The sequence below is a fragment of the Ictalurus punctatus genome, chromosome 2, assembly GCF_001660625.3.
Source record: "Ictalurus punctatus breed USDA103 chromosome 2, Coco_2.0, whole genome shotgun sequence".
Taxonomy (NCBI): Eukaryota; Metazoa; Chordata; class Actinopteri; order Siluriformes; family Ictaluridae; genus Ictalurus; species Ictalurus punctatus.
The window spans coordinates 23,106,186-23,128,385 of record NC_030417.2 but is presented as its reverse complement, the minus strand read 5'-3'; the positions used below and the strand labels follow the sequence as shown (position 1 = coordinate 23,128,385).

General features: G+C 38.0%; 1 protein-coding gene across 1 annotated transcript in view; it reads left to right on the top strand.

Annotated features, from left to right (window-relative positions):
• ern1 (endoplasmic reticulum to nucleus signaling 1) overlaps nt 1–22,200 on the top strand; it is a 33,460-nt gene that overhangs the window by 7,786 nt on the left and 3,474 nt on the right. The window contains exons 2-20 of the mRNA XM_017491506.3: nt 144–264; nt 3,024–3,057; nt 3,225–3,297; nt 3,568–3,640; nt 4,966–5,088; nt 6,785–6,886; nt 8,445–8,706; nt 10,065–10,143; nt 11,493–11,658; nt 12,464–12,579; nt 12,756–12,944; nt 16,979–17,237; nt 17,413–17,503; nt 17,579–17,768; nt 18,745–18,844; nt 19,601–19,800; nt 21,149–21,296; nt 21,448–21,575; nt 22,075–22,198. Coding sequence (XP_017346995.2) covers nt 144–264; nt 3,024–3,057; nt 3,225–3,297; nt 3,568–3,640; nt 4,966–5,088; nt 6,785–6,886; nt 8,445–8,706; nt 10,065–10,143; nt 11,493–11,658; nt 12,464–12,579; nt 12,756–12,944; nt 16,979–17,237; nt 17,413–17,503; nt 17,579–17,768; nt 18,745–18,844; nt 19,601–19,800; nt 21,149–21,296; nt 21,448–21,575; nt 22,075–22,198 — 2,578 coding nt within the window. The remainder of the gene's footprint in view (nt 1–143; nt 265–3,023; nt 3,058–3,224; nt 3,298–3,567; nt 3,641–4,965; nt 5,089–6,784; nt 6,887–8,444; nt 8,707–10,064; nt 10,144–11,492; nt 11,659–12,463; nt 12,580–12,755; nt 12,945–16,978; nt 17,238–17,412; nt 17,504–17,578; nt 17,769–18,744; nt 18,845–19,600; nt 19,801–21,148; nt 21,297–21,447; nt 21,576–22,074; nt 22,199–22,200) is intronic.

Below are 22,200 nucleotides of genomic sequence, written 5' to 3'. Positions count from 1 at the left end.
CCAATTTTGGTTCAAACCAGAATTTTTTTTTCTTTTTTTATTGATTTGCCAGAATTCAACTAAAGCGGCACCCGATAGGTTGCTACAGATCCATTTAAGTAATGATTGCATTTTTTTTTTCTTTTATCCTCTTTATTCTGCAGGGACATTGCAGTCGCAGCAGCGTCTCCCTGCCTGAGAGTTTACTCTTTGTTTCCACTCTGGATGGAAACCTGCACGCCGTCAGCAAACGCTCTGGCTCTATTAAATGGACGCTTAAGGAAGGTAAGCACGCTCTGACCAATTAGAATTGATGCCTTTTAACTTTTCTTACCTTCTGTTTTAATAATATGCAAAAAAGAACTTGCATTACATAGAGCACACTAGTAGGGAGTTGCATAAGGAAGAGGGTATACCAGAAAGCAGAAGTTTCAGTTGGATCAATGTAGCAAGAACAGTGTATTTGGGGTGATTCTTTGGCAATTTGCACTGTGAATTTTTTTTCAAAGTATGAACAGTTATATTTTGTGAACTAGATAGCTTCCTAACTGCCTAGGGTGCAAAAACACCCTGCAGAATGATTACTCAAATATGAGGGAGAACCCAATTACATTTCTTGTTTTAATCTACTAGTTTTGGTCTTCAAGTGTTTATTGACACCAATATGCACTTATTAATTTATCTCCTAGGTATTATTCGTCACTGTTAACCAGTCTCAGTAGTGTGTACTGGCCTGCTTTATGCAACACATTGAAGTTTGTTCGAGAAATGTAAGGTGGACTCTGAATGCCGAGGGTTCCAGGAAAAATGGACCACGCATAGTTCCAGCAAGTGGCTGTTCCCAGAAAATGTAATGGTTAAAGCCACTATGAAACCAATCAAGCTGATTGTATATCTAAAAAAAAAATGGCGAATGGTTCAATTTATTGGAGCGGTCCGTTTATTGTGAGCTTTTAATTAGTGCACCCCCTACTCCAAAATAAGTTCCCACCCTTGGCCTGGATTGATTATTAGCAGTGTAAGCAAATGAACGTTTGTCGGCTTTTGTATGTTAAACTCAATTCTGGCATAAAACTCTATTTAAACATAGCAGTGAAAAACACTGGCACATTGTGTCTAGTTGTTAAATGTGTACCAGGAACTATTAAGCAATATAATTTAAACTAATAGTTTAAGTTGCAGTCTTCCTTCTTCTCAGTCCCACACATTTCTGGACACTTTTATTTACTGCACTTTTAATTGTCTTACCCTGATTAGTTTAACTCTTGTTTGACTATTCATCTTTGCCATTGCCCTGCCATTGCTTCCATGAGTTACATCAATAACTCTGCTATAATCTCCTTCTTCGTTAAGATTGTGCTTTTCCTCCCCGTCATTTAAAGCCTACCATTGTATCGACTGTTGCTGACTGCCATGGAGGACTCAGGACAGCAAAAACAAACAAACAAAAATTCCAGAGTAGAAGAATCGTTTATATGTCACATTACAGCACAGTGAAATTCTTTTCTTTGCATATCCCAGCTTGTTAGGAAGCTGCAGTCAGCCGTGATACAGCACCCCTGGAGCAGAGAGGCTTAAGGGCCTTGCTCAAGGGCCCAACAGTGGCAGCTTGGCAGTGCTAGGGCTTGAACCCCTAACCTTCTGATCAGTAACCCTCAGCCTTAATGGTTGAGCCACCACTGCCCCTTGTATCTGTTTTAGTGATCGCTATTAGGATGTAAAGAAGAAACAACCGATTCATGACTTTTATTCCATTTCCTCAAGTTGGTCTTTGGTCTCCATCTTAACCGAATGGCAGAAGCCGAAAGAAATGTTGCTGTTCCGAAATACAGTTGCTTATCGTTCACATATTATGTATGCATTTTATCTGTTGGCCTGTCTGGGTTAAAAATTCAAGAGTGGGCACTTTCATCTAAGAGCAGCAGTTTTTAGTGCATTAGTTGCAGCAGTGAATTTCCCCAGGGCTCGTTGCTGCAGCACCACCATCATGTATGTTCACGTTCCCCTATCGCACTTGTTCACTGGTAGTTATTAACCCAGGCATTAGGACACGGACAGCATGCTGCCGTCAAGGTCACACAGTGGACGGTTGTCATGCCCACCGCCTTTTACTTTGTGACCACACTCAATGTCTAGTTTTAACATGCATTAAAAGTGAACCTATCTGACGAACGGGTTAGCATGTGGTAATCCTTTTCAGTAATGTTGTGTGGCATATATGGTGTTTTAGACACTTGCATTGCAAGTAACCAGATGCACTGGCTTAGCAGGTCTCACCTGCTGGCTAAAGAAGCAGAAGATGTTATAATGCTGGAATCCACAGGCTTTCAGGGAGGACATGATCGTGGGCAGGCCTTAAAATCAGGGACCAACCTTATGTGTTTGCATTATTACCAGCCAGTGTTTGTGCAGTAGTAGCAGTGAGTACATGTGTCGTGAGCCTGTGTACCCTTCCTATTATATTCACCCAGTTAGTTATGCTGGTTTGATGTATGTGTTGTATATTATGTGATTACTGTCTGGTCACATTTCCATGTACGTTTAATTTCCAAAGCCATTCTGATATTAGCATTCAAAAATGTTCTCCCTCTCTGTGTATATGTCCCCCTCTCTCTCCCTCCCCCGCCCCCCCCTCCCTCTCTCTCTCTCTCTCTCTCTCTCTCTCTCTCGCTCTCTCTCTCTCTCTCTGCTTCTGATCTCTCTCTAACCCACTCTTCAGTTATAAAGCTTCCAAATATTTAAGCTGTGGTGCTTCAATGTAAAGCGCATAGTAAGGAGTGCAAATATTCGCGGTCAGCTAAGATCAACAGGAATGCCGAACAGCTAATGGACTAATTCTCCCAGACATATGGTTGTAACTTCAGGACGATAACAATGTGTCACTGTCTGAACTCAGCAGAGTAAAGTGTTCAGTACCTTCACTGTCTATTGTCCTTTACTCCCCAGATTGTTTATCTTTACGTAGCTGCTTGCTGACTTGAATGCTACCATGATTATACAATTTGCACATAACTGAAATGCAGTTATGTTCTTTTCCCATGCAGATCCTGTTCTTCAGGTCCCAACCCATGTGGCTGAGTAAGTACTCTTCTGCTCTCAATGTATGTTTGTGTTCAAGAAAGAATACAGGAACTACTCTGTTGAAGGAAGTCGCTGATTTAGCATGATTCTTCCTGTATGCAATATCATGTACAATCATTTCCACACACAAAAAAAAAGGAATCTGCCTTTTTTTTCCTTTGCAGACCTGCGTTTCTGCCTGACCCTAATGATGGAAGCCTGTACTCGCTAGGTGGGAAGAACAATGAGGGACTGACGGTGAGTGAGCAAGCGAGAGAAATGACACTTCCTTTTTCTGAGGAAAGCTCCAATCTATAGTGGGAAAATGTTACTTTAAGAGTAGTTCTGGTTTTCTTATGTAGTTTCACAAGCTGAAATTAAACTGTAATGTGGGGCTTTTGGGCAGGCCTCAAAAACCATGTGTCACTGGGCATTCACGGGAAATGACATTTTGCACGAATATAAGATTGAGCTGTTTGAGACCTAATCAATGATGAGGGAAAAAAAAAAAAATTCTTGTCATTACAGAAACTGCCCTTCACCATTCCTGAGCTGGTCCAGGCTTCCCCTTGCCGCAGTTCTGATGGAATCCTTTATATGGGTGAGATTAACATGTTTGGTTTAAAATGCAAATGACTGCACTGGTCTATCAGTTTGTTTAGAAAAAATCCCTTGTGGTTAAGGTGAAAAATGGCCACCAGCACACTACTTTTGTGAAGAGAGCAAATCCATATGGCCAGGCAGACTTGAAAAGCAGTTAACATGAACATTCCTGTCAGTTATAGCCCTGGGCTATCATTATTTACCACCTGAGATATAGGGTACATGCAAAGGTAATGTGCATGTGGTCGGAGAATTAGCATTTCTGTTTTTTGCTTGTGGTAGTGGGTTTTTCCCCAGATATAAACACAGCATTTGGGTTTATCCCTGTTTGACCATGTACCGCTCCCTTTTCTTCCACTGCTGTCCCCAACATTTGCTTCTCTGTCATTTTATTTGATTATCCTATACCGCTGACGTACTGTGTCACCAAGTTTGACTAAATAAATCTCAACAGCTTCAGACATTTTCTATCATTCCATGCACAACCTGCCATTAGAATAAACAGCCATTATTCATAGTAGCAGGATGAGTTGGTTCTAAACTGTCTTAACTGTTCAACATAATCTCTTAGTTCAACATGGGCAGGACAAATTACTTCCCACCCCTCATTGTGCTTGTCTGTAAGAAGGATCTAATCCACAATATATATAGTGGCTGTTGTAGGGACCCAGAGAGGATGTAAGCATAATTTTCAGCAGATTAAGCCACCACCCAACAAACACTATCGATCCTCAAATAGTTAATGATAGAATCTGCTTAGCATAGTCTGTGGTTTAGCTCAACCCCAGGAAGTCTGCTTGGTTCACTCATCAGTATCCTTTTTGATGTATACACGTTGTTTGTCTGTATTGCCTCATTTGTTTCTTTTCACATCTGAGAAAATTTTACTTTGTTCAAAATTATTTTGGTGTTAACACACAGGGGTGAATTATGTCCAGATGAGAGTGGATAATGTCCTTAGGAAAAGTGCACACTCTTTAACAAAAACAAATATGGGCGCATATCTTGAGGTAATGTTGTATGAGACATTTTCTGCATTTGAATTTCCTTTTAATGCCATTTAACTATACTAAGAGCAGCTGTGTACCGCAGTCAAAATAGAAAATTTCTCCGAAGAGGGAAGTAGTGCGCATGTGTCCGTGGCATCTTAGGCAGTTTTCATAAGATGTCTGACCACGTCATTGGAGTTCACTGCTATTTTGCTACCTACTGCTCCGTGAGAAGTCCAAAATGTTTGTAAATGAGTAATTTGTAGCTAGTGCTGTGGCACAACCTGCACATCTTGTCCTCACATGTGTGCTCTGCATGTTTCTGTACTTCCAGGTAAGAAACAGGACGTGTGGTATGTGGTAGATCTGCTGACAGGAGAAAAGCAGCAAACTCTCACCTCCTCTTTTGCTGAGACACTGTGTGCGTCTTCGTCGCTGCTTTACCTAGGTCGCACAGGTGAGACCAGGGTCATGTCTTGTCATTGAAAAATTTCATTTCAATTCAGGTTTATTTTACAATAGACATTGTGACAGCAGCTTTAAAGAATGTATATACAAATACTTAGAGAGCCAGAGGCAAGGATTTTGAGGCTACATGAGGAAGAAACCTTGATAGACATCCATCCTCTTCCGGGTGTCAACAGATCGTGGGATTATAAATCATTACAGTTGAAGAGCAAAGGCAAACAGTACCATATTAAATCAATGTTCAGTATGAACATATTATTAATAGGAGTCCTGGGATGAGCAAAGGACAGTCTTAATGATTACAGCAGCAGTTCTTGCATACATCAGCTTAGATTATCCGCTCAAGCAAGGTTGGGTCTGTTTCGGGGCAGTTAACATATTTACCTTTTGTGCACCTGTTGTATACAGTCAGAGTGCCAGACTGTAGCATGAGACCTTAATAAACAGCACATAAAAGAAGGCTTTGCAGTGCAGAGATGGTGTATCCATACATATCATTATACTGAGCTGCATTTCTTAGCCAGTCACTACACTACAAAACAAATGCCTTTCTTGAAACAAGCCAGACACATTTCAATCTAATTGAAGTGTACTAAAATCAAGCAAAACAAATCTGCCAATGGTGTAAGCAAAACTGACTTGGTAAGAATTCTTGAAAATAGCACAAATATCTAATCACTAAAATGCTATTGGATCTTAAAACTATACAAAAATGTCAAAAGTTAAGCTGTTTGTGCTTTTTACACGCAATGAAAATTCACTTATTCAAGATAGACTATTTTGGTCTCTTGATTGAGGTGACGTTAAGAATATATCCCTTAATCTAAGATTAATAATAATAATAATAATAATAATAATAATAATAATAATAATAAAAAAGCTTACAATGACACCAGAAGCATTGTTATTTTTAGCATTTTTATTGAAACATGGAAAACTCTGCAACATAGTGTCAGAGATTGTAGAGGGTGGCGGATGCAAGCGCAGATTTTTAGCGAATAAAATGCAAAACACACAACCAAAACTGTGAAAACAAGAACTATAAACATAATGGACACAAGGCAAAAACATGCATGACTATAAGACTGTAGGACACATGAACACGACAGCAATGAAGCTTGAACAGTTAGGTGTTGAAAAACTGGAATGTCTTATAGGAGTAATCAGTGGGACATCTGATATGGTCATGTGAAATGCTGGGGCTTATGGGTAATGTAGTTCATTGTGGATTTCAACATAACCAGGACACACAGCTGCTTCATTGAAAAATTTAAGTGGTCTTAGTTTTAAAATAAGGAAAACCATCTTGTTCCTCTGCTGGTATTTTATACAAATCGCTGTTGTATCTTGTTACTGGTTTACATCTTACTTAATATTAGCTGGAATATCTTATTAAGACAAAATTAGTTCTTAAAATAAGATTATTTTTCTAATGCAAAACATGCTTGATAAGTTTGGTTTTCTTTTTGCACAAAAAAGTAAGACTCCTTCTGCCCAGAAAAAACAAGGCTTTTTTATTTTATTTTCTTGAAATTCCTTTATTGGAGTCTAAAAATGATTGTATCTGTTGTTCTCTCAGGAAGTTTTTAATAGAGCCAGCTTCCTCTGATGTTATGTATGCTGTTCCTAGCAGTGATTATATTGTGGCCTTTTTTCCTCTTTTTAATTTTAATTTTTATTTTTAGAGTACACTATCACCATGTATGACACCAAGAGCCGAGAACTGCGGTGGAATGCCACGTACTCTGATTATGCATCCACACTTCCAGATGATGACACCAAATACAGTGAGCCACTTATTTTCGCATTCTGTTAACTTTTCGGTCGGTATGTATAGTATGATTTTGGATTCTTCTAATTAGCATAAATGGTTCCATGAAGAATATCATGTACTGCACAATAAATGTTTTTCTTTACATATTCTGGTGTGATAAGCCTGGTGGATGGGGTGGGGGATAAGGACACAGGAGACAGGGGAAGTAGAGAAAGCAGAGCTGGTCCTCCTTTTTATTAATGGGTGCTTTTCAGAGCACACACTACACAATGAAACCAAATTAATCACAGGGTCCTGCTGTTCAATTTCAGCTCAGCTCAAGTCTGGGCTGGTACAGTCAGCTTGGTCTCTCTGACATCTGGCAGCCTACAGAGGAGGGAATAAAGCACATAAATAAGCTGCCGTGGACATTCATTCATTACCTGCCCTTTCTCCGTGACTCCATCACCGTTTCATCTGTTTACAATATTGAAAAATAATAATTTATATATATTTAAATTTTATTTATTATCCGAACATAATATGCTGTGTATACAAATGGTGTACAAAAATATTTGAACACACCTGTGACAACATGCTTAGTTTTGCCCATTCTGCAAGAGTGGACTTAAGAGTGAACAATAAAATTGTTAGTTATCTCACCGTACAAGTGAAAGCTCTAGTATGCTGCCCAGATTCAGGTTCTGTTTTCCTAACTAGATTAAAACGTGGTACCTGACTCTGTGTAATAGCATAGTGTGAGCTTGTTAACTAATGTAGTAATACAGGTTAAGGGGAACAATGTAATTCAATCAGTATTAATTCCCAGGCAGAGGAGGAGTTTATATATCCATATGCATCTTTTAAAACAAAATTGTTGGCCAATATTTGGGCAATGAGCTGTGGTTTCCTTTCCTCACATCAGACACAAGATATTTGAGTAATTTATTTTAGCGTTTTTTTGTTTGTTTGTTTGTTTCTTTGTTTGTTTTTTCTTGATAAGTTTGAATGCCAGGTGACTGTGGAATAAGCAGGCTTTTTTAACAGCTTTGGTCACCACTTTATTTAGTCAAATTTCATTGATATTTACATGCGTGTTCCTGATTCTTTAAAAAAAAAAAAAAAAAAAAAAAAAAAAAAAAAAAAGATAATTGGCCATATTTTTGCTAATTTATCTGCCTAATTCTGTGGAAAAGTATGTCCATTACCACAGATCTGTATTTCTGACCTAGCCAATCAGCAAAAATATCTGATCTTTTCCACAATTACTGGTTTATTAAATTCAAGCTCTTGATTTCTTGAAGGACAGAAATGTGATATTGATACTGTACATGCTTGCACATAAAAACAACTTTTATAGTCTCTTGTCTGTCTTCATAGTGGGCCATGTCTGTGAGTGATATTAACATAGAACAGAAAGTGCTGACAAAATGCATTAAGCAGTGGTGATTATTTAAAAAAATTAAATTCTACTTTATACATAATTTTCATTCTGAAGAATTGGCAAATCTTGTAATATTGCTCTAGCATAATATAATAAGATACCATAAGTTATTCATTTCTAACCTCTTTTTTTTTTTTTTTATCAACAGAGATGGCCCACTTTGTTTCAAATGGCGATGGCCTGGTGGTGACCGTAGACAGTGAGACGGGCGCGGTGGAGTGGGTGCAGAACTATGACTCTCCCGTGGTGGCTGTATACATGTGGCAGCGTGAGGGACTGCGCAAGGTTCCACACACCAATGTGGCCGTGGAGACACTGCGCTACCTTACTTTCACCTCAGGCCAGGTTGGACGTATCACACAATGGAAGTATCCTTTCCCTCAAGAGAGGAAGCTCGAGGACAAACTCATGTAAGCAGTTTCAGACATTCATTTTGCCATCCTCTTGAAATGATTTGAAGCTTGATTCCATTTGAAGTTTCTTTTTTCCTCGTTCCTTATTGATTTGCATTTAAAGGGCATAAATTTTCTTTTAAATGCTCAGTGATTCAATACAGTGTTCAGTTGCCGCCCTATTTCTGTCTGGTTTTCTATGTGCTGTGTGGTATAGGAATTTATAAAGGGTTTTGTATAAGTAAGGAATAAAAACACTTTGGGATATGCTGTTATGGGAAAATAATAAATGATGGGTCGTTGTTGTGCATTACCACCCCCAAGTCGATCATTTTCGATGAACAGCACCTTCCAAAGTGTTTTATTCCTCTTGTACCAAGGTAATTTGCCGGCAATTTTTTAAAAAATTCATTAACAAACAGCACATCATACTTTTCATCAGTTAATTTAACGTAATCTACATTTAATGTTCTGTTGTAATGTAATGTTGTCCAAAAGTTAGTTCCTGTTATCACTTATTGCAGCTATAAACTCCTCTATATCCCCTCACTAGACTCGCTCTTTTTTTTAATTTCTGATGAAATTAATAAGACCAAAAAAAGAAACCACACAGCTTGTCCTTTTACCAAGAAACCAGAAAACCTGCTCGACTCCATATAGTCTCCTTACAGAACACTTCACAAAATCAATGATGAATGTTTTCAATGGGATCACTGTTTTTATCCACTTATTATTAGTTTTGGATTATATGGAGTGTCAGCCATACAAGTCTCTGTGAATGAGCAGTTGCTACAGAATCAATAAAATGTCAGAACAAGTGCATTTAATATAAAACTGTTATTTGATTTGAACAAGTGTCAGAGATGCTGTTACAGAAAATTAATCCATGCCTGATCAATAGGAATTTAGAATTCACACGCCCTGTGGTATAAGAGAATATAAAGGCCTCTGTCCGTGAAATGTTCACGAAAGACCTGAATTAGCAATCTGGGCAATTTTGAAGTAATGAAGCTGACTGTGTTTGTGGTATAATCTTCAGCATTTTAACACTGCACTGAAGTAATGATGTGTACCACAAGTCCCATCTTGAGTCTTTTTAAGGCTGTAAGAACACACAAGTTATTGCTTAATATTGAGGAGGTTAATGCTCAAACATGCCATATGTGGCAAGATCTGCATCATGTTCTGGTCATAGGAATTTTCCCATGAAATCCCATCATTCTGATTTTCATGAAATGTGCTTATAGCACACTTATACTTGTTAAAAAAAAAAAAAACAAATAAAAGAAAAAGGGTGGGTGGTGGTAGGGGGGGGTAGATTGTGTAGAATCCTGGAATATAAATGTGATGAGATTTTTTTTTTCTTACCTCCACAGGTCAACCCTCTATGTGGGAAAGTACTCCACAAGCCTCTATGCATCTCCGTCTCTGGTGCATGATGGAGTTACTGTTGTGGTGAGTAAAACATGTCCGGATACTTCCAGTGTAGTTTTCGGTAGGCCAGTGTTTAGTTGGTCAAACTGCACACCGCAACTCGGTGGAGCAGAGAAATTCTGTTCAAAACAAACAATAGCAAATAAGGGGAGTGAATATTTCTTGTGCACATGTACCTGCTTATGTCAAATAGTCAGAGTGACCGCGTGACTCCTCACAACCCTGAGCCTGTAATTTGGCTCCGGACCACATGGACTGTCTGCGGTGACGCAGGTGGAAGTCCATGTTTAGATTACAGCAAGAGTTTTGACATGAGAAATCACAGTATTTGTCTAATTCCAATACAGCTGGACCAGTTCATTAGTATTCTTGATAAATATGTTGAATGTAGCGAGAAGCCTCACTAACAGCCGGCTAAAGTATGTTGTTGTTGTTTTTATTGTTGTTGTTTGTTTGTTTGTTTGTTTTTTTATTGTTGTTTTTTTACATTTTGGTGGTTACAAGTTCACTGGCTATCAGCATCTCTGTGTGTACACACTTCCACACACTGCTTTTCAGTCCAACAGGGAAACAAACTTTTAAAACCATGGACACTTTCAGAGCAAAGTTTAGTCACTGGATTGAAAATAAAAGGTATGCAAGGTTCTCAGAATCCCATCTTTGCAGTTTGAACAGCATGCTGTTTCCAGGCTTTTGTATGTGGCTTTGTTAAAGCACCATTTTCACAAATGTCACATAAAAATAATTATGTATTATAATGTATTATAGACGAAGTATTTTAATGCTTTGCAGCAATTAAATAAACAGTACCGTACTACAGTACAGAACCCTCTCTTCACAAGGCTAAATAACAATTTAGTATCAGGTGTATTTTAACAATAATTAGTTTTTTTCTCACTTGGCACACTTTTCTCACGTGTGTCTTACCTGTATTTCAAGCCCTGATTTGTTCAAATACTGACTATACAAATTCAGAATAAATGCAAAATAAATCTCTACTGTCGGTTTGGCTCTCTGAGACTCTCCTATGCCAACTCGTTTTAGGATCAACTCCAATGTGAACCAAAAGCAGGATAGAGACCTGTTGACTTAACACACAAGACATGTTAAAAATATATATTGCGTATACTAAGAATATACAACAGTTTATCATCACTACTGGTTAAGAAAAATAGTTTAGCTTCTTTCAAGTTAATCAAGTCAAATAACTTTGCTGCTTGCTGCCCAACACTGCATGACATGAGAAAGCGTTTGTCTCACAGGCAAGACCACGTACATTTTCATCCTGTCATGTTGTTATATAAACTACTCATTATTTGACTAAAGTAGCGCAAAAATATTACATTTTTTTTTATTTGTGTGTCCCTCAGCCACGTGGTAGCACTTTTCCAATGTTGGAGGGTCCTAGTAGCCAGGAGGGCAGTGTGGAGGAGGACCAAGAGTGTGTCATCACTCCCAGCACCAGTGTCAAATTCAATGCAGCTCTGAAGGAGCGGAACCGTGTCAACTATATGAGGAACTACCTCCTACTTATAGGTATCTTTATATATTTATTGATGTTTTTGATCAATTATGTCATATGTCAAAAGCCGTGAAGCAAGGCTAACTTTCTTTCATTGATAGAATACTTTGTTGCATGTTCATGGGACAAGATTTTATGGAGGTGTCCATGTTCTTCCCCACTTTGTAGCTTGAATGCATTGAGGTTATAAAAGACAATTCGGAGATCTGAGTTCTCACTTCTGCTGCTTGTTCCCCCATGCTTGCATAGGCACAATTACACCCTTGACACTAAGGAAAACAAACTTAAAACCACTGCAGGTTTATAACTGCAGCTGGCACTCTGGTATACAGGTGGATGCTGTTGGAAATTTAAAAAAAAAAAATTTTTTTGTTAACTTTTGTAAGCATTCCACTGTGACAAATTGGGCAGACCAAAACACTTTTATTTATTTTTTTTTTATTTTTTTTTTTTTAATAAATAGTGACCTCATTCTGCCCACTTTGTGGCCACTTTTCATTGAATCAGATGTGAAATGTACACTGGTAGTAGAGGAAATAATGCCAAGTCTGAAATGTCTAGTCCTTCTGATTGTTTGCTCTAACCCAGACACAAGGCATGCTTGCAGAGTACAGCATGGTCATACTGCCCTCTGGTGGATGTACATGTGGGTTGGCTGTGTGTTTTGTTTTGTTTTTTTGTTGTTTTTTTTATGTATAGTGATGTATATTTATATGTTGTAAGTATGTACATTGGTAGCAGTTCGGACTTCCTGGTTTTGCTTTCTATGTTAATGATAAAGCCCAACTTTGTAAACATATTCTGTCTTTTTTTTTGTAGGTCATCATGAGACTCCGCCTGAGGCTCATAAGAAGATTCTGGAAAAATTTCCAGAAGGTTTTCTTCGTCAGCACAGCAACGTCATCCCTCCTGCTACAGAGCAAACTATTGAGGAGGTGAGGATGGTGCCGTTGCTCGTTATTAAAGAACTGGCTTGCAGTTCCACTGGTTTGAAAGCCAATCATTCTTTACATGGGATTGTGCATAAAAACAGTTGCCAGTAAAATTGCCAGGCATGTCCTTATACACTCACTGATTCATGTGGTTGCTCATTTTCTTTTCCCTGAAACAGAAGGTGAATGAAAGTGGAATGGAGGATAGCAGCCCCTTGCCCCCTCCTGTCCATGCTCTCCAGGAAAAGCATCCTCGCTCAACCCGCTCTGAAGCACCTGTGGACTCCATGCTTAAAGACATGGCCACCATTATCTTCAGCACTTTCCTCCTAGCTGGCTGGGTAGCCTTTATCATCACTTACCCCAAGGTAAAAAAAAAAAAAAAAGTTGGGACATTCAAATGCATTATATTTGAGAACATTCTCACTGGAAATTGCAAATAGATCAGGTTAAAATGTATGATTAGATACTAATAATTGTGCACATTTGTGTAGTCCAAGCCCAGAATACATTCACCAAAATACATGCGTACATACATACATACATACATACATACATTAAAAATGATTAATTAGTTTAGTTGTGTCATGTAGACAGTAAATAGGCATAAACAGTTTTATTTGCAAGTATAATGTAACTTACGTTATATATTATAACATAAGAAAAGTGTCTTCTTCTGTGCCTCATTTTGGCAGGATTTGATGGCAGCATTCCATGTATGCTAAAGACTGCCAGATGTAGTTTGTATATATGTGAGGTGGCCCCTAAAACCCATCAGATATTGCTCTGGCTGAAAGCAACCAAAAATTATGAAAAATGTGTGTTGACCAAAAGTGAGCTGTAACATAATTTGACATTTCCACATTTTTAATGTATGTTACTTTGTGTTACCTTGTCTTGGCTGTTAGCCTGCAAAGGTCATGCTGGGTAAGGAGGCAGTTCAACAAATTCAGCTTTAAATGCAGTCAGTCTGCCTGAACATGTCTAAAATCCTGCTAGCAAGTATACTCTTATGCCATAGTGGCATAGGCCTAATCAGTTTATTTTGTAATCTGATATTTTAATGACTCCATTTCAGGATTTTCCCTAGGTTTTCAGAGGTCTTGGGTGCTGTCTGGGTTTTTTTTTTCCATGTCGTATTCAACTATTATCCGTACCATATTTGTGAAAGAAAGCTGGCAACACTTATTGTACTTGTAATGAAAAATCTATTCATTTCACCAAATCGTATGTTTGTGATTTAATGACAATAGATGTGGGTTACCTTAACGTGTACACGTAGGAAGAATAAACACGCAATACATATGTAATTATTTTGAAAATGCAACCAAAGGACATAAAGGAGACAGACCAAGAATTTCTTAATTTATTTCAACTGCAATATCACAGCCCTTCACTTTTTGTAGCATTTCACTTTTACTGCTTTTCTGGCCCTGTAAAATCTTCTAATGAATCTTTTGCATTCCAACATCCCAGGCTGAGGTCCATCAATGGCCACCCAGCAGCAAAGCTGCGGGTGACCGTCAGTCAGCCTGTTTCTAAGTGTGGTCTTGACTGAAAAAATGTCATTGATAAAGGTGTAGTCCTCAATCTAGGCTGAAGATATCTGTTGATATCTGAGCCAGTCAAATACACCAGACCACTATAGTTTTATATATCAGTTGTTACAGCTTCTTTCTGTCATCCTATAATTCTGAAATCTTTACTAGCTTCAGTGCTGAGAACAGCCTCTAAACATCTGCAGTCTGAAAAGGAGCTGTGTTGGTGAGAGCTGCTGCCAAACTGAGCTGGGGGTTGAGTTCTTGGGGATCAGGGGAGACAAGCCACAGCAGTGTCATCTCCAGAGTTTTTGACCTGAAGAAAGAACACACAAATTCACCTTTAAATAACGTTTTAACCAAATAATATATATTCACAAATAAGTAATAAATAATTCACAAGTTTTGGCAAGATATGCTACAACTTATTTTACAGAAATGAAATATGCAGATTTTGTAGGCAGGCATGGCAACTCGCACTATATCACTGTCTACATGAGGACTTGCATCACTGTCTGCGACCAGTTCTCACACTACACTGGAGGAGCGGGGGAGAAAACTATTTCTGTCAGGGACAGTCGTGGGAAATGCTGCACAACCCACAAGTGTTTAGAGAAGAAGCTACCGAAGGCTTCATTTACATGTAATGTTAACACATAATGTCTTTTTTTTTGAAGGCAGTCGACACCTGTTTCACATAATAATCATATGGAGTAGACCATGTTTTCAAAAATGCCCTGAGATTCTTTTGGGACACACTACACTGTATTTTGAAACATTGTATTTTTTACAGTGGTGCTTGAAAGTTTGTGATTTTTATATATATATATATATATATATATATATATATATATATATATATATATATATATATATATATATATAAAATATACCTGCATAAGTATGACCTCAAAAACAGCATCAGATTTTCACACAAAAGTTAAAAGTATGTGAGCCTCTAGGGTTAGCAGTTAATTTGAAGGTGAGATAAGAGTCAGGTGTTTTCAATCAATGGGATGACAATCAGGTGTGAGTTAGCGTGCGGTTTTATTTAAAGAACATGGCATGAACAAAGGAAATTTCTGAGGACCTCAGAAAAAGAGTTGTTGATGCTCATCAGACTGGAAAAGCTTGCAAAACCGTCTCTAAACAGTTTGGACTCCACCAGGCCACAGTCGGACAGATTGTGTACAAATGGAGGAATTTCAAGACTTTTGTTACCATGCTCATGAGCTGTCGACCAATAAAAATCACTACAAGAGCAAGGTGTGTAATAATCCGTACACTGCACAACAGTGGTGTGCATGGGAGGGTTGCAAGGTGAAAGGTACTGCTCTCCAAAAAGAACATTGCTGCCCAACTTCTGTGGACAAACCAGAAGGCTACAGGAAAAGTGTTTTGTGGATGGATGAAACCAAATAGAACTTTTGATTTAAATTAGAAGCATTATGTTTGGGAAAAGGAAAGCACTGCATTCCAGCATAAGAACCTTATCCCATCTGTGAAACATGGTGGTGATAGTATCGTGGTTTTGCTGCATCTGGGCCAGGACGGCTTGCTATCATTGATGGATCAATAAGTTCTTATTTTACCAGTGAAATGTAAAGGACAATGTTAGAATATCTGTCCATCGTTTGAATCTCAACAGAAAGTGGATCATGTAGCAAGACAACAACCCTAGGTATGCAAGTCATTTAACGAAGAATGGTTAAAGAAGAATAAAGATAATGTTTTGGAATGGCCAAGTCAAAGTGCTGACCCTAATCCAAAAGAATTTTTGTGGAAGAACCTGAAGCAAGCAGTTCTGTACTGAAGAATGGACTAAAATTCCTCCAAGCCGCAGGTCTGATCATCAGTTACCAGAAACGTTTAGTTGCATTTAGTGCTGCACAAGGCGGCCACACCAGATACTAAAAGCAAAGGTTCACATACTTTTGCCACTCGCAGATATATAATATTGGATAATTTTCCTCAGTAAATAAATGACCAGGTATCATATTTTTGTCACATTTTTTGAATTGGGTTCTCTTTGTCTACATTTAGGATTTGTGTGATGTTTTAGGTCATATTTATGCAGAAATGTAGAAACTTCTACCAAACAAACTTTCAAGCACCACTGTATATGAATAAATGCTTTGACCAGAGGTTATCATCAGAAACAGATGTAGTGTGTGAACACAGCCTAACTTTGTTTAGCTACGAAGCCATAGTTTGAAATATGCAACGTTAACTCACTAGCTTCGCTGGCTAACGTGACTTAATTCAGTACATGAAAATCTATGCAAGTTATATAGTGATTTCTTTAGTTGTAAAATAGGCTACATTAGTTATATAATCTCTCTATCTGCTATTGCTGTTAACATCCACAAGAATTACTCCCTGACAAAAAAAAAAAGTTTATACTGCATTTATTCTTTGTTGAGGCTTACGTAATCAATGGCTTTCAACTTGCTTATCCGAGTCGATGGCTATAACTGCCATCCTGAGTTGTCCGTACAGAGAAATATCCAATCAGCTGTTTGATTAGCTTGGCAATGAGCATATATCACACACCTTCATCAAAACACTGGTTGTTGATTGGTAGGTCGTTCTTGTTGCCAGCTTACTTTTCCATTTGAGATCAAGCCACGTGTTTGTTTGTCAGCACGTAGAACTCTCACTGTAGTTTTTACATTTATTTTGATATGTTGCCCAAATGCCCTTTTACGTTCCTCCAGCTTAATTTGTGCCGCAAAAACAGGTAGGCGCTGTGCCTAAGCCTTTCTATGGTAGGGAAACTGCTGCATTTAATAATGCATGTTTTAATATTTGTATTGTTGTAAAAATGTGAAAATTAAATCATCACATGTCCTGTCTGCACGCAGAGCATGCAGAAGCAACAGCAGCTGCAGCACCAACAGTTCCAGAGGCAAATGGAGGAGAAGTTGGAGCTCCTACAGAGACAGCAGCTGCTCTTCCAGCCACCCGGTGACCTGCTGCCAGACGGTGATTTCCTGGAGGTGGCACGTGGCCGTGCTGAGAGCTCTGGCCAAAGCAGCGCTAATGCCACGCCACGTGCTTCCAATCATTCCAACCTGTCTCATTCTGAACCAGGGGGTTCTGCAGCTGAGCACGAGGATGCAGGTGAGCATGACTCACACATTGCGTGCATCTGCAGTGATCCGTCTTATCCAAACACTTTAATTATCTTAAATGAGCTTTGATACATCTGTATATGTGTGAATTCTTTGAGGTTGATTACAGCCTTCGATTTTTGTGATTTTATCTGACTTGGCGGAATCTTGTTTCCTGTCTTCAGAGGACGAGTCCAACATTGTTCGAGTTGGAAACATCACCTTTAATCCCAGGAGTGTTCTGGGACATGGTGCAGAGGGCACCATTGTATACAGGTAATTTCTGACTGATGTTTTGAGAAGTGTATGCACTGTAACCTTAAGTTTAAGCTTCTGCTTTTTCTTTGCCAGGGGTCATTTTGATAATCGGCAAGTGGCTGTGAAGAGAATTCTCCCAGAATGCTTTAGCTTTGCGGACCGGGAGGTGCAGCTGCTGCGTGAGTCGGACGAACACCCCAACGTCATCCGCTACTTTTGCACGGAGCGTGACCGCCAGTTCCAGTACATCGCTATCGAGCTGTGTAGCGCTACTCTGCAGGAGGTGTAGCACACATTGCATTACTCTTAGAGTATCTGTTTAAAGGGCACTTTATATAACTTTTATAATTTAAAGAATGATTTGGGTTAGGTCATGAGACAAAGGGGAGGAACAAAGCTTATGGACAAAATCTAGACAGTTCCTCCAGGGTTTTGCGATTTTTAGCGCAGAAATCGCAGAAATCCAATCGCAGAAATTAACGCACAATCCAGCAAACTCCACAATATTCCCAGGAGCTTGCAATTTTTCAAAAATTACTACAGATGTTCTACAGATTTTGGCCAAGATGCGTCATGTGATGTCATCACAACGTGCATTCAGCCAAAGCCCTCTGCAATTCTTGTGTGTCAAACATGAGTACAGCTAAGAGGATGCATTTACCAACAAACATCACTGCAAAAGACTGCAAAGAATTTGATGCAAATGCAATTTCACCAATTCAAGTAGTGTTCTGCAACAAAAAAAAAAGCACAAGCAAACCCTGCAAGTTGCATCGCTAATATTGAAAAAAGCCGCAGTAAAATCCTGTACAGACTGTCTACGTTATACGTTACACTACAGTTAAACATATTAAGTAGACAGTTTAAAAAATATATATATATATATATATATATATATATATATATATATATATATATATATATATATATATATATATATATATATATATATAAAATCATAATCTCCTTGATGAATGTTTATAACACGTATATAATGCAGCAGAGAACAGGCATTGTTACAAAATAATTTGCTACTTATATAAATTGTGAATATTTTCATAGATATTATATAGAATGGAAGAGCGTTCTCTCCATCACCATAATGCAATATAAAGATGTATTTTACCTCCGGCTACATGATCAGATATGGTTAAATTATGTTAGTTTGAAACTCTCTAGTATAATTTGTCACTAGGATTGAATTTAGGCAACTTGTAATGTGTTTGCATTATATACAAATGTTCTATTTTTCTTTGCAGTATGTAGAGCAGAAGGATTTTAATCGCCATGGGCTGGAACCAGTGATCTTGCTGCAGCAAACCATGTCTGGCCTGGCACATCTGCATTCACTCAATATAGGTACTAATAAAGTGAATCGAGCTGATTAATTAGTGCAGAGTTTTTTTTTTAGAGAGTGTGTCCTCAGTTCACTGTGTACGGCTGTTCAAGTGTGCTACGGAATTCTGTTCGCATTCTGTCCCTTAAATTCAGCTGCATACTTATAAATCTCAGAACATTAAATAGTAGATTGGCTCTAGGTGTGTGTGCGCGCACGCGCGTTATATTATAAATTCTGAGATACTGGATTTTTTTTATTTCCATGAGCTGTAAGTCGTAATCATCAAGATTAAAACAAAAAAAAGGTTGAAATATTTTTCTTTGTGTAATGAATCTAGAATATATGAAAGGTCCACTTTTTGAATTGAATTACGGATATCCATGATATAAATTTTTGAACTGAATAAATTAAATATTACTGCTGCTCCTTGTATGATCATATGACATGCAGCATTGCTTTTATGATTAACCTGGTTTATTTCTGTGAATTTAATTTTACGGAATCTTGTGTTTTACTTTTTTTTTTTTTTAATTTTTTTTAAAAGTATTTTAGAATAAAATGAAACTTGTAAAACAACTGTATCAGTGAACATTCAGGAATAAGGTAATAGATTATATCTTGCTATGTGTATTTTAAGTTATATTCAGTGTTTTACCATTTAAATACCATTTACTTTCAGATTTCTTGTGTGACCTGGAATTTTCATGTTTACGTGGGTGTGATGCAGTAAATTCTAAGTTTTACTTCCTCTAGACTCGTCCTTTGTTTTTCTGTAGTTCACAGAGATCTGAAGCCACACAACATCCTGGTATCCATGCCGAATGCCCATGGGCGTGTTCGTGCCATGATCTCGGACTTTGGTCTGTGTAAGAAACTGGCTGCAGGCAGACACAGTTTCAGCAGGAGGTCTGGTGTTCCTGGCACTGAGGGGTGGATAGCACCTGAAGTTCTTAGTGAAGATGCCAAGCACAACCCAGTGAGTGATGGCAAACACATTTGTATCAGATTTGAATATTGGCCAGAGAACACCTTCAAACAGGTACCAAGTCTGTGGTACCAGGTGCAGTAAGCAGGCCAAGCACAATACAATACACAATACTTTGCCAGCATTTTTTAACCTAATGTAGTGTATCTGTTCTATGAGCGATCAACAAAATTGGAGATTGCTGACGCATGACACCACTGATGTGTCGGCTCACTTAATTTTTAGACAATGTCAGGCCACGTGTATTTACAACACAGTTCACTTACAAATGCGATAGAAGCCAGAAAAGCCACATATGTGTTTATTCATTTACAAACACTTTCATTTCCCGCTACATGACATGATTATATATTCTGATTTTAGATAAAGTATAGTGTATATAAGGGGGAAGTTTTAGGGGTGTTAACACATCGTTATGGACTTGAAGAGATGCACCTATGTCTCTAGGTCATTAGAGGGCTGCAGATAGACACTGGTCTTGTATGCTTTCAGGAGTACTGGAAGTGTCTGAACTTTACTTGTGGTAGAAATTTTATTCAAGGCTAGAATCCGAATGAGAATTTCTTATTTACTAAGTACAAGGTGTTTTCATAGTGCAGTGTCAGCATAAATTCCACTTGTATTTTGGTTTGCATTATAAATGACTGCTAGTTACATCTGAAGATATGTTTTATGATGATTTTATATATATATATATATATATATATATATATATATATATATATATATATATATATATATATATATATATATATATATATATTCCTCTTATACCACTTGTACCGCAAATATCACCAACTATTACAAGCTCAACACAACGTATATTTTTACCTGTCCACATAACACTTTAGATCCTGTTATCAGTCGATCCCTTACCAGCCTCTCTCTTTCTCTCTCTTGAAGTTAAGACAAAAAAAATAAAAACATCTTGCCATGTTACCAAGAAAGAACAAAGCTGTCTATCCTGTGGCGGAATGCTTAGTTACAGCTTTACTTCTTACTGTTAGAAAATTGACAATGGAGAGTCTTTTCAAAAATGCCAAGTAAACATCTCCTCACAGAAAACTTTCATAATATCACACACTTTTTTTATTTTTTTATTTTTTTAGTCTGTTTATGTTGAAGGTCCCTTTGTAAGTCATTACTACAGGAATGGTTTTGCAAGAGAATAAGCACATTAACATATACCTTTAAGCCAGAGCTACAGACAGAGCTGCTGTTATATAAGACTGATCAACACTTTCTGACCAATCAGAATTAAGCATTCTGGAGCACTGTGGTATAAAGTCATGTAATATAATGACTAACTTCAGTCATCCATGGCTTTTCTCATTTCCAGACGTGCAAAGTGGACATCTTTTCTGCTGGCTGTGTGTTTTACTACGTGGTGTCGCAGGGCTGTCATCCATTTGGAAAGTCCCTGCAGCGGCAAGCTAACATTCTCCTGGGAGTCTATTCACTAGATCACTTGCAGCCAGACAAGCATGGTATGGCTATCATTTCCTGTGCATATTCATTACTTTTGCTCATCGAAATAAACAAGAAGTTATTATGATAAATGAGGTTAAATTCTGTACTCTCAACAAAGAAAATCGTGTTCTATGATAGCATCAAGAGATGAACTTTGGTCTTTTGCAGAAGACATAGTGGCCATGAACCTGATAGAGCAGATGCTGAGCATGGAGCCCGAGAAGAGGCCGTCAGCAGAACGTGTGCTCAAGCATCCCTTTTTCTGGAGCCTTGAAAAACAGCTGCAGTTCTTTCAGGTACTGAACAGCAAAACCAGTGCAACATTTTATTCTCTTTAGGAATGTGGAATGTGCTGAATAATTACAAAAGGATTTTCAGTGGAGCAACAGCAAGGTAAATTTCAGGGAGATTTTGTTCTTGCAAGATATGTTACTAGATCAATGTTTGTTTGGGTTTTTTTTCTTTTCTTTCTGTTTAACGAATTCATTCCACAATCCACATTTCTATAGGAATATATAAGGAAATCAGCATCTTGGAGAACTTGACAGTGTTTTTCTGCAGACTTTGCATCTTACTTTCATAAATTTTATATAAAAAATATGTTTAAAGAGGAAAGAGCTCATTTTAGATGTTCAAACTACATAGTAAAAGACTATATTTAGTAGGATTGATACAGAATTGATAAGATTACTGATTTGTTAATACAGAAGATCTGGTGCTATGAATATTGATATTTTATGGCACTCATTGGAATGTAAACCCAATGCATGACATTAGGCCATCTCTTTCTCCTAGGACGTGAGTGACCGGATAGAGAAGGAGCCACTAGATGGACCAATCGTGAGGCAGTTGGAAAGAGGAGGGTGGGTCGTGGTGAAAGGAGACTGGAGGGAGCATATAACAGTGCCTTTACAAACAGGT